General features: G+C 46.7%; 1 protein-coding gene across 1 annotated transcript in view; it reads right to left on the bottom strand.

Annotated features, from left to right (window-relative positions):
• Positions 1-13,001, bottom strand: part of CTNNBL1 (catenin beta like 1) — a 142,543-nt gene that overhangs the window by 6,244 nt on the left and 123,298 nt on the right. The window contains exons 14-15 of the mRNA XM_033095138.1: positions 3,916-4,053; positions 3,604-3,676 (exon numbers count right to left, since the gene is read on the bottom strand). Of these exons, the coding sequence (XP_032951029.1) occupies positions 3,604-3,676; positions 3,916-4,053 (211 nt within the window). The remainder of the gene's footprint in view (positions 1-3,603; positions 3,677-3,915; positions 4,054-13,001) is intronic.

Consider the following 13,001-nt stretch of genomic DNA (forward strand, 5'->3'; position numbering starts at 1 on the left):
AAGGGTGGAGGAGGGGGAGGGAGTGAAGGCTTGTAAGAAGTGGGCCTGAGCACAGCCAGCCACCAGCCCTGCGGGAGCCTCACCCCTTCGCGACCCCTCACTGCCCCCAGGGTGCTCGCTGCACCAAGTTCAGGGGTTGCTGAGAGGCAGGCCACGCGCCAGACCCCGCCATGACTCTGCAGGCAGATGGGCTTCCCCGAGGAGGCACGGATGAGCCGGGCGGGGGCATGCCAGTGGAAGGGTGGCTGAGAACCCTTTATTATGACCTAAGCCTTCCATCTGGACAGAGCTGGGTGTTTTGTTGTCTTCTTTAGTGGCCAGTGACCTGTGATGGCCTCTTTGACCTGGGCAATGGCATCTAATTCCCTGGCTTAAAAATATCACCTCCACACTAATGACTAGCCTCTCTCCTGAGCACTAATGAGAATGTCTGCAGCACTCACTACCTGTATCCCCAGAATCACTGTGTACCCAACAGAACCCAAGGGTCTGCCCAGCAACACTCCCAACACCCCCCGCCCCCCCAATGCTCCAGCCTCCACATCCTTGCCTGTCCTCTGCTGATGTGGCCGGACGCCTTACGAAGGACACTGATATCCTGTCCTACCCAGATGAGCTTTCCCTCTGGGACGCGCTCCCTGTCCCGGGGAGAAGCCTCTCCCTGGGGTTCCACGGCACGGCCTGTGCTTCCACGACTGTCTCCTTACCACCCCAGGGCGCACTGTTCGTAACTTCAGTAGCACTTAGGACCTTCTAATTAGTTGACAGTATCTTTTCCCACTGGACTGTGAAGGCCCCAGGGTTGGGTTCTTGCCATTCCCACCTGCGTGGGAGGGCTGTGCTGAACCTGGAATTTCCAGTTCTCAGGCCTCCACTCTCATTGCTCCTTCATTCTGGAATGTCCTTGCCCTTGAAGACCCAGCTCAATGCTACTCCTGAGTGTGGAGCCCGGCACCCAGCAGTGATAGCTGAGTAGTAGTGGGAGCGTGCATTTCAGTGAGCTTGAATTATGGCCGGTCATTTACACATCTACGTCCCACAAAAGACTACAGACTCCATGAAAGCAGGAGCTGGGTGACACCTTAGGAGCAAAGTATGTAGCACTGCAGGGCTGAGGAGAGTCGCAGTCAACATTTGCCAGTTTAAATTCACACAAGGGTGGGGTTTAACTCACCAGTGTTTAAAATATTCACTGGGTTCCCATTATGTGCCAGGCATGGGCTCTAGGTGACGAGACAGGGTGAACAAAACAGACAGTGTCCCCACGTCGTGGAGCTTACATTGTAAGAGACACATGAAATGAGTAAACAAAGACATAAATAAAAACAATTACAAATTGTGGTAAGGGCTCGGAAGAAAATAAACTGGGTACTATGATGGGAAATAACAGATGCCGAGAGTGCGTGGATTCCAGCTTGTGCTTGGAGTCAGAACTGGTATATGTACTAATACACTGGCTGGGAAGGGCGAGGGAGAGAACCGCAGGGCTGGCCCTGGGTCTGGAAGGCTGGGTCTGAGGGCCTGGCCTGGACAGAGGAGGGGAGAGGAGTGTGAGTGGCGGGAACGCACACGGCTTCTGCGCAGGCCACTCACCTGCTCGCTGCCCAGACACTCAGCCAACACACATCTAGTCAGCGTCCGCTGTGTGCCCGGCACCTTAATAGGCACTGGGGAAATAAACCACGATCTGAAGGAGACAAAGGCTGGCTCACGGCAACGGAAAATTCTGAATTACCTAAGATATGTGCGGTAGGATTTCCGACAAAATAACAACATCCACCTACTACGTGTCAGCACCCATTAAAAACGCTTCCTCTTTCTCAGATCATTGTTTTGATTACAGGGATGGAGGTGCCAGGAGAAGGCTCAATGCAAGATAGTAGAGCTGAGAGTAATAAAAAGTTCTAATTGAACACGTGGGCGTAAAAAGTAAATGGCATTTAAAGGCTGGAGTTGCAAATCACTACAGCTACACCTCAGGGAGGAGGCGTCATGACACCCTGAGCAGTAATTCATGGCAATGTGGCACTGCAGATGAGAGAGGAGCATCCAGGATGCCACTATGGAAGGCAAGATGTTCATGAACAGGTCCCCCTTTCCTCGTTCTCTGACGGAGAAAACCACAAACTCCAAGGCCTCAAATGCTCCATCTGCAAAATGGGCCCAATGGCCTTCCCATTCCCACCTGTGTGGGAGGGCTGTGCTGAACCTGGGCTTTCCAGTCCCCACGCCTACACGTACACTGTTCCTTCAATGTGGAATGTACTTGTCCCAGCCTCGAAGACCCAGCTCTCACAAGGCTTCCCATGGGATTTTAGCTATTCCTCACTTATAATAATGACGATGGTAATTATCACCGTAATAGTTCATAATAGTCATTACAGCTAACATTTACCGAGAACTTATTAAGGGTCAGACATTTCCCATATATCATCTCATTTAATCCTCTCACCCATTTTATGAGGTCACAGAGCAATTGGGCATCTTGCCTGAGGTAACACAGTAAATAGCAGAGGCAGGACTCAGTTCCGGGAGCCAGATGCCAGAGCCTATGGCTCTTAGCTTCTCTTCGATTTTTTACATGTATCTTTTGTCTTCACATTTCATCTCTCACCTTTAATGGGAGTTAGAAGCCACTTACAGGAAAACCCTTTGAGTACATCTGGCCTAATCCCTCATCTTAGGAATGGGCAGAACAAGTGCCAGAAAGAGAAAATGATTTGCCTGCGGTTCCCTAGCCCATCCTGACTCTCTGAACTCAGGTGTTATCAGTTCTGCCAAGTCCAATGCGGGCATCTACCCACCGTGTGTGTCAGTCCGTGCTAAGCAGCCTGAGGGTGGGGCTGCATTGCCGAGCTCAGTTCAGGCGCCCTGCTCTGTGACAGAGCTCCCTCACTGACTATGCAGACTAGAGACCTCTCGGGAGCCACTCCAGCTGAGTCAGGTCCAGCCAAAGATGCAACTGCATTTGAGGGACTCCCCAGGGGGTGGGAGGGCAGGAGGGAAAATCACCTGACTGAGCTCTTTCTGTGTGCCGGGCACTAGTCTGGATGCTGTCATGTAGCATCTTATGAACCTCTGTAAAATTTCTTCCCGACCAGCCAGGGTAAGGCAGAGCAAGGACACAGCCAGGGTAAGGCAGAGCAAGGACCGGAAGACAGGCACGTTCTTTCTATTATACCCACTGCTTCAAACTCACTTCCTTCTGTCTTGTGTAATTCCAAGTATTTCTTGTTACTTCCTTGTTTTTTCCCCCCCTAAGTAATTTCCTTCTACTACATGCAGTTTGGAATGGAATTTTTTGCTTCTTTCTCGTTTTGTCCTTAAAAAAAATTTGTTTTCAACAAGTATTTCCAAGCTCTAGTGCTTGTCTGTTCTGTGTTTTTCAAATTCTGGAATTGGAAGGTCAGAGGCAGAGAACACCTAAGTTAGTCTACGGTATTCTGACAAAGGTGACCTGGACACACAGCAAACTGGACAACACACTTCAGCTTGCAGGGCAGAGAATGCTGGGCCCCAAGTCCCAGAGATATGAGCAGAGACTCAGAAAGAAAGCATCATCGAATTCCCCGGAGCCCCAGACACAAGCAACGTCCCACTCACCCTTGATGATGTGCCTGACAATTTTGATGGAGCTTCCTCGCATGTTTAGGATCTGGTGAACTCTCTGGCGAATCTATTATGGAAGAGGGACGAGTGGGGAGAGACAGAAAAAGCATCATTTGTCCTGGTTGACACCAGAATACACTGTACTGAAAGGGTTCACCTCCCTCCCTCCCCCGAACAAGAGGGCCCATGCAGAGTGAAGGAATTCAAGGAGAGTGTGATCCGCTTCTTTTTTTTGAGCCTCTACCTACGCAGGTGGCAAGGAAGGAGCAGCGATGGACAGGCCCATCCCGGGGCAGCCCCTCTTACCTGGGGGACATTGGCATTGCAGATCTCCGCCATGATGTAGCAGATGTGCTGCAGAACAAAAAGCCCTGCGTCCAGGCGCCGGAGGTAGAACTCATCCTCGGTGTCGTTGTCTATGATTTCTCCACGCCGGACCATGTCCTGGAAACGAATGAACATGTGGGAATAGAAGCTGGGCAGTGAGCGGAGGAGGAAAGAACAGGCTTCTATTCTGCCCGTAATACCCAACAGAACAGCAACCACAACCACCACCACAAAAGAAAACCACTCTGCCTTCATTTGTCTCCTACACTCCCATTATTCTAGAATCTTTCCTCTATTCTCATGGTTCATGGACTAGAGGCCCAGGGAGAGATGATTAAAGCCCATTTTTTTTCTATACAATGAGTCAAGGCCAAAATGACCTCATCCACATATTTAACCTAAAAAAATAGGCTGACAGGGACACAAATCTAAGGTATTTATTATCTGCTTCCACTCATTTATTTACTCTTTGGTTCCGGCCTCCATAAATAATCCTTCTATGAGATATAGTTACTTCTCTTTCTCTTCCAAATCAAACTAAAAGTAGGGAAGAGAGGTCCCCTTTCTCCACCGCTCTGTCTTGGGACCCTGGCGAAACTGAGGGCACAGGCCCCCAACATACACATATGTGTTCCTTTCGGCTCACACTTTGTCAGATGCAAAATGCTGCCAACCTTCTCAGTTCATGTCATAGTCCATCACTCCTCCAGGCCAAAGCCCTGAAAAGTGACACGCGTCTCTTTCCTAAACCTTAGTAACCCAGATCTATCAGACTTCTTGTCCCCATATCTATTCCTTTCTAGTGGATTCTTTATTTTTTTTTTTTATAAACAGCTTTATTGAGATACAATTCACATACCATAAAATCCACTCATTTAAAGTGTATAATTTAATGGCTTTTAGTATATTCAGAGTTGTGCAAGCATCATCACACTCACTGTAGACATTTCCATCACCCCCGCCCCGTTCAAGCCTCTCATCTAGTGGATTATTACCGCCTCTGCCAAGAGAGCCCTTCTCCCCACCTCAGGCCTTCACTGCCCTCCTACCTAGGGATTCTGGGGTATCTCTCGAGTCAACATTGTTTTCAAGCTGTCTCTACCACAAAGCCTTGCCTGATTATTTAAGGCTAAAGACTCCTTTCCAAAATTCCTGAGCGCACCCTCAACAAGCCACTTCAGGACACGATCTCTCGTTGTACATCATATTCACACAGATTTGAGTTGTCATCAACGCCCTCTGTTTCTCTAACTCCCTCTAAGGGCCAACTGTGAGCTCCGTGAAAGCAGGGACTGTGTTTTGTTTTCATATCCCCAGCTCAGTAAACATCCATGCAGTGAATGAAAAGAAAAGGACATCTCTGTTTTGGGTTGTCAGCTCTCTCTCAGGACTAAGAACTGGGTGAGGGACTCGTTCTGCACGACTCCCAGACTTCCTGAAGAAGACAGGTGCTTAATACGTGCTTTTGGTGACAACAATCCATTTCTTAATTCTGTCGGTCGTTTTATGGCCACGGTTCCCTCTGACAACTCAGGCTCCTGTCACTGATCGAAGCCCTTGGGACCTTGCTTTCCACTCTCCCAAACTCGAAGGACTTAGCACTGCGGTCATCAATCTCCTACAAGAATCCTTCAGAGACTATTTAGACGCAGATAATGCACTTTTTTATTTGCCCCGGGGGGCCCAGCCCATAGCCACACAAGACTACTTTTCATCTCGCTCCTAAAGGCCTAGGAAGCAAAGGAGGGCGGCAGATGTGCCAGGCCCAACACTGCCTGGCACGTCACCACCGATAATTTCCAGCCTCATTTAGTAGCAAATTCCTGGGTAATCTGGTCATGGTGTTGGTGCTCACGAGGCAGCCATGACTGATGTTTGTGAGGTGATGCTGGACTGACGTCCGAGGAGTGTAGAAACAGGAGAGCCTCTTTAGCTTCTCATTTCCTCATAATCGTAACCCCCTGCCCCGAACTCCTGAGCACTCAGCGCAGGGGGATCGGGAAGGAAAATGACTCCCGACTTCCACTCACGCAAAATGCATTTGCTGCTAATACTTTACATTTGTATAATGCTGTGGAGTTTAAAGTGTTATTATATATATATGGTCCCTACTATTAAATTTAAAGAGAGCAGGGAAGGGGTTATTATTAATTCCCTTGTACAAATTAGAATCTCAGGCACACAGAGGTTAAGTAAGTTGCTCATAATTACATAATTACCAGTTACCAGAATATGGACTCCCCCGGGAAAGGAATCCTGCCTGCCTGATTCATCTCTAAGGTGCAAAGGAAACACGTGATATGGAGTATTCAGATCCCAGACCTGCTTAGTGCCTAGTGGCAGGGTACCATTCTAAACACTGTGCTAAGGCCAAAAAAAGAATGAAAACGGAGGTAAGGGGATGACCTGGTCTTGGTCATCGTGCAGGTGAAGGTCTGTCTGGGGAGGTCACAGGGACACGGGAAACGACCACAAAGTAAAGGGATACAGTAATTACAAGTGCTGGGTGCTGATTAGTGTTGATTAAGATGTGAGGGCATCTGGGAAGAATGACTTTTTCAAGGCTCCTGATGGGCAGACACAGCGAAATGAAGGCATTCGTGTGCGAAACGGCTCACGCTCTTTGTAATTCCTGCTCGCGAGTCCCCGGCGCAGACACACAGCACGAACAGGCCTGCCCTCCCTCTCCTGGCTTCCTTCCTCCTCCCCGCCAATCTCTATCATGATATCAAGTCTAAAATGATATTCCTTACAAACATTTTCCTGAGATCTTTGAAAAATTCTCAAACCCTTCCAACTCGAAAACGTTTCCAATGAAACGTGACTTTTTTCAGTCCTTAAAACTCCCAAGCCTTGGATTTGTGCCTCCGTTTACGGCGCCTCCCAGGGCCTGCCTGGTAACAGTTACTCAGCTGGGCGTCTCTTTCCTGTGTTGGTTCTTCGGAAACCAGAGTTGTGTTTTACTCATCTTTGAACCCTAGAAGCACCTTGCATGGTACTTTTTGCATAGTAGGCTCTTGGAAAGCATTTGTCAAACAGGACTAAAAACAATGCAGGGAGAAGTTCCGTGCTATTTAATGAGCTGTGTGCGCTGACTCATATGGGTGGGTAGAAGGGGAAACATCAGGAAACGGTGAGGGACGGTGCCTGAGAGCGCTAGCTGGTGGGAGGCGTGAAGGCTGCCCAGATATGATAGGCTGCAGGCTGCACACGAGGCAGGAAGCTGTCACGAGCAAGAATGTGCAAACACCTGTATGACGAACACAAGGGCTTAAGTGTTGAGAGGCAGGCTGAGTGCACAGCTGGGAGGCCACAGTACCAGCCTATGTGAGAAGTAGATCCTATGGGGAAGAGGAGGGGAGAGGGGAGAACGAGAGGGGACAGGGGAGAGAGGAAAGGGGAGAAGAGATAAAACCCTCAGAGGTTTACACACAAAGGAACTGGAGTGGAACATTCATTCCCTTACCTGATAAAAGATTTCCTGAACACCTCACTATGGGTATTATATGACGTGCTCGGAGCAGCAAAGATAAATAAAACAGTCACATAATCAAGGAGATTGCAGTCCAATGAGGTTAACAAATATAAACAAACTGTTGTTTTAAAATGCAGTGATGGCTATTATAAAGGACCTCTCAAACTATACTGAGTGCCACAGGAACTCACAAGAAGGACAGACTAAGTCTTCCGTCTGGGGAAGGCCAGAAAGTTCAAGGGAAATGTTAACGTTTGAGCTGGATTCTGAAGGAATTTTAAAGCTGGGAAGAACATTCCAAGCAGAGGGAATAATAGCATGGATAAAGGCAAAGAAAAGTCAACTTGGCTAGGGTGGGAGAGAACAACAGTGGAAAATCACTATCATTAAAAGAGAGAAAGAATAGACTGAAGTGTGTATTTTTCTGCTTGTCAGATCCTAGCTATCAGCAGGTCATATTATTTTTGATTGGTTACCAACACTAGGCATTGTGGGAGGCAGTCTGACAATACTGCCAAACAATACCCATTGCTACCGCCATCTACCCACCTGGGAGGAGCAGCTAGGGTTTACTGAGGGCTCGTTATGTGTCAGGCTCAGGGCTAAGAGCTGCACGTATGCAGTATATTGACTCCTTTAGTGCTCACAAACATTGGGAGGCAGGGACTATTATCCCCATTTTAGATGAGGACTCGGACTCAGGCAGAGCAAGCTCTGTAAGGCCAGTGGGTGGTCGGTAGACCTGGAATCCAAACCTAGGTCTGCGTTCTTTTCATACTACCATATTTGTGTGGTATACAGATTTCAGAGTTGTCTAGAGAACAAAGGAAGATGCTAAATAGGAGAGGTAGAAAGGCTTAAGAATGGAGCTCAGTGAAATTATGTTTCTCCAATTAGGTCAGACACGCCCCTTGTGATTTTTTTCCTTTCTTCCCAGTTTTCCCCACAATCTGATCTTCTTTTTACCAAGAAGGGACATACTGTACCTTATAGTTTCTCTAAATATTGTCATCTAGAAAGGATGGACCCAAGAGAGCAATGCCAAACTCCACTTTTTCCTCTTTCTTCATAACTTCAAGACTCTGACAATGTTGAATTCGACATTCTACTTTTAAACATACGACCACATGATTTGAAAGTGAAATTTTCAAATGTATGACTGAGATACGACGATAGCTCATCTCCAAGAAAGGCGCCACCATCGCTGCGTTGAACACGCACAAAGATGAAAACAGAGATTGGTTTCTAAGACGGAGTTTCTACCCTGACAGTTTTAGAAGCATCACAGAAACCAGCAGACAGAGACGGCGGCTGCCGTCAGGATAGCACCTTATCTAACCTGGTACAACTGTGTGGCAGGCGATAGTTACCATTGAGTGCATTCAGGGAAGCTGAACACAAATATGCACTCCATGTTTAAACGGAAATCAAAGGAGCAGGATGATTATGTATCATTCTGATGGAAAATAGGAAGTTTGGGTACAGCTCTTCTAGGAGCCTCTTCTCCAGTTTTGGTATGTTTTAAAAAGAAGTGGAATGGTATGTCACCTTTATTATCCACCCCTGTCTTACAACTATGTGTGGACAGGGTCAACTTATTGGAAATGGATTGATGAATTTTTGGGTCTTTTTTGGAGTTTCTAAGATACTAGATAAAAAACTGATCTTGACACGAGGACTTGACATGGTTCTTTGGCTGTCTGCGTTGAGGAAGTAGAACTAGATGCCTGAAAGAACTACTAAGGGTATCTGAAGCTCCAAAATGGCCGTCAGTACCACTAAACTCATGATCACCTAGCTAGGTAGGGTTCAGCCTTTGGAGAAGTCATATTAAAGTAATATAAAAGCTCTAGGAGTTAACACATAAACCATCACAAACTCCTCTCTACCCCATTATTTCCCTTATACCAGATTCCACAAGAACTGAAGGAGTCTGACGAAGAACACTCCGATGGTTAGGCACTAGCAACCTACAAGTGGACTTGCTTCACTAGTGGTAGGGAAGAGCTGAATTATGCCAATTGACCAATGAGACACATTTCAAAAGTGATTAGACAAAGAAAAGAGCAAAGCCCGCTGGCCCATGCAGAGCTGAAACTGCAGCCCAACCTCCCGAGGGATTAGATCCCAGCTCTAACACTAACTTACTAGTGTCCTTCGGCAAGTCATTTTACTTTTCTTGGCCTCGGTATCTTTGCTTGGAAATAAGGAGTCTGAAATGGATCAGGGCAGAGAAATAAGGTTCATTCTGAAAGTCAACTCTAATCCCCTGCAATGGCTGCAGAGCACTATACTGGGACAGTGTTGTGAAACCGAGCTGGAGCGTAGAGGGGAAAACACTGAAAGCAGTGAGCGACGTCTGCCCTGATTGTGGGATGGAGAGCGGTCACGGGCTTCGTCTTTGTCGTCCCTGATCTGGTGCTCTTGAGGGTTTCTTTTAGCTTTGATAACCTGTGACAAATCTAGGCCTGAAGCACCTTCATAACCAGATTAACACCTTCCTGCCTGTATACGGGTATGTGGATAGACTGAAGCTATTGACTGACGCTGCTCCTGGAACTCAGAAGAGCCACTGTGAGAAATGCCTCAAGTAGGAGACAAGAACTGTCACCTCAACAGGACGTGATTGCTAGCACTGACAATTAGCCCATCTTCTCATCAATAAATTAAACTTCCCTGTAAGACAGCGACTACCCCTGGATCTGCTGTTATAGCAGACAGGCAATTCTAACATGATTTGGGCAGGTAAATCGAGTGCTCTTAAAATGGGAATATGATTAACAGAGATTAAAGAGAAATTCCAAAAATCCGGTAACCTTCTTAAATATTATACACATCTTACTTTACAAAAATTTCAGAGTGAAAATCTATATAAATGTTGAACTGCATTTGAAATAAGATAGAAAAGTTAAGATTTAAAGAAGCCTTCCATAAATTAGCTCGTTCCACTCTCACCTCTGAGAAGAGTGAAGGTGATTGTCTTTGTGAAGCAATGATAACTCAATGGCCACATACAGCACCTTCTACTTTTCAACACAGAGTATCTGCATTAACCTCACTTGCTGTATATGTCCCGTGTTGTGTATGCACAGCAAATATCATTTTCAGATTTCACAGATGGAAAAACTGAGACAGATGTCAAACGACTGTCACTGAGTTTCGATTAGAGACTTGTGGGGAATACGATTTCTAGTACAAGATCTTTTTCTACGAGCCCTTTCACTCTGAAAAGAGATGGGCCGCAAAAATGGAATAATAACAGTAGCAAAATTTCCTGAGTCTGTACTGTGTGCTAGGCGCTGTGCTAAGCACTTTCATGGATCCCTCATTTTCCCTTAAACCGCAAGAGGTGAGAATTATTACTATTTCCACTTTTCAAATGGGAAACTGAGGCTTTATTAAGGAGGTGAAATCTCACAAAGCTCATGGTTGAGTAAGTATTGGGAGACAGGATCAAAACTCACACAAGTTTGGTTCTAAGCCTGTGATCCATTCCATACCATAGTTCAAAGAAGGAAAAAGTTTTTGTCTTATAGGCCTTCTCCAGTATTAGCTTATGAGCAAATAGATGGGATTTTTTTCTTTATGCTGTAGCTGGGGACTACTGTAAACGAGGTCATCTAGCTTCTTGGCCTGTCTTTCCTTATGAATTGGAGAAACTTAAAAAAAAGGGGGAGTGCGGGGGAGCGGAATCTATAGCTAAACCAGCAAATTCCACATGCAGTTTGGAAGAGTTAAAAAGAAAAAAGATACTCTGAAAGGTTTTGTTTTGTTTATTCCATAAGAGAGGACTAGAATAAAAACTTAGATGGAATTCAGTGAACGGCGCTTTAAGTAGAACAGATTGCAATTCACAGTAGCATACGTCTGTTTGGAGGTTGCTAAAATAAACAGGTTCATCTCCAAAGATACACAAGGAGGTGGTCTGTGAGGCATCAGGTGCCGTTTCCGCAGGGGTGTGTGTGTGTGTTCCCCCCGCCACATCCTCCCTCTACGTTACTCTGTCTTCGGGAGCACGACCAAATCCCCACCTTTCCAGTGGCCTCTATCTCAGCAGGCAAGTCGCAGGCCTCCCAGCGAGCATGTGGATGCCATTTCTAATCTGCCCCTGACAGGCAGCGAGCTGCCCCTCGCTGATGCAAGGAGACAGTCATGAAAGAAGCTGCTACGAAGCCAGTAGGAATCCCTTTCACTTTAATAAGAAGGGACATAACTCAGAGCCCCACCAGGGGTCACAGTTACTGTCTATACTCATGGGCAGGCACTACCCCATCATTTAGAAAAGGCCAATTTCTTTTCTTCTTCCAAAGCAAGGGGAACATTTAAACCATGGATGAGACAGCTAAGTAGAGACGGGGGAGGCACAAACACTGGCAAAACAAAATCTTCTTCCCAGAGCTTCTAAAATAGGGCAGACTGTTAGAGAAGGATCCTAGAGACGGGAGGTCATTTTCAGCTGGGGAAACCAAGGCTGGAGAAATAGTACAAGGTATTTTTCTTTCTTTTCTTTTTTCTTTGAGAATGCACAGCTAACTGATAGCTCTGATACAAATCCAAGGGTCTCAGGCCAGAGCTTTGCCCAGAAAGGGGAAATTGACTACGTGTTAGGCCGGCCTGAACAAATGAGCATGTGCTAGGTTTTGACAAACAATTTCATTAATCTTCAAAATGATGCTCTAATAAAGCTACCATGAAAACCAGCCTCCACACCTAGGGCGAGGCGTTTCCCAAAAGAACAGAATTCGTGTGTGGCAGAGCTGGGTTTTAACCTTGGCTGTCTGACCTCAGGGTCCATATTCCTTCTGTTACCATAATGCCTCCGTCACATGTGTGTCTTCCATTTCTAAATTTACTAAACAAACAAACAAACAAACAAAAACCCACCCAGACTTCTCATTTGTACTTTGACAACCTGTCAGCTAACCTTGAAAGAACCAGGGCCTCCAAGAGTCAGTAACCCCACTGAAAGAAGAGAGGATGAGAAAAGCAACACATCGCGCTCAGGGCCACACTGCAAGGTAAGCGGCAGAGGCATGGGACTGGAGCTCAGGCCCTCCAACTTCTCCAAGGGGAGAAAGGATGACTGGCTCTGGGGAGGGGGCGGACAGGGGCAGGGAGGCAGTAGGGAGGGTAAATGGGCACACGGCAGAATCTGTGGTTCCCTAAGACAGAAGGAAGCAGGAGAGAGGAAAAAGCACCATGACACCCCTCCCCCACCACCTCTGGCTTCTACTGGCTGGAAGCTGTGTTCTGGCACATTCATGGACTAGGTTTGGGAACCACTGGTTTAAAGAACAGCTGAGAGGAATTCTCAGCAGGATTTCCTTTTTGTAAGCTGGCCCCAGAAGCTTCCAGCATAGTGAGCAGAAGAATCAATGGCAATCTCATACTTCCATTGTCTACACACTTACCCAAGTGCTTTCGGATCAAGTACTCCACATATTCATTCCTGAGCTTTATCCCCTTTTGTACAAAGCTTTAAGTGAGTTTCAAATGCCAGGGAAATAGTCAAAGTCTGTTTCAGACATCAAGTCCTGTGGATACTGTTTCATTAAAAGGAGTCCATCTTTCTCATTCCAGAATAAAGCCT

The sequence above is a fragment of the Rhinolophus ferrumequinum genome, chromosome 23 (genome assembly GCF_004115265.2).
Source record: "Rhinolophus ferrumequinum isolate MPI-CBG mRhiFer1 chromosome 23, mRhiFer1_v1.p, whole genome shotgun sequence".
Classification (NCBI taxonomy): domain Eukaryota; kingdom Metazoa; phylum Chordata; class Mammalia; order Chiroptera; family Rhinolophidae; genus Rhinolophus; species Rhinolophus ferrumequinum.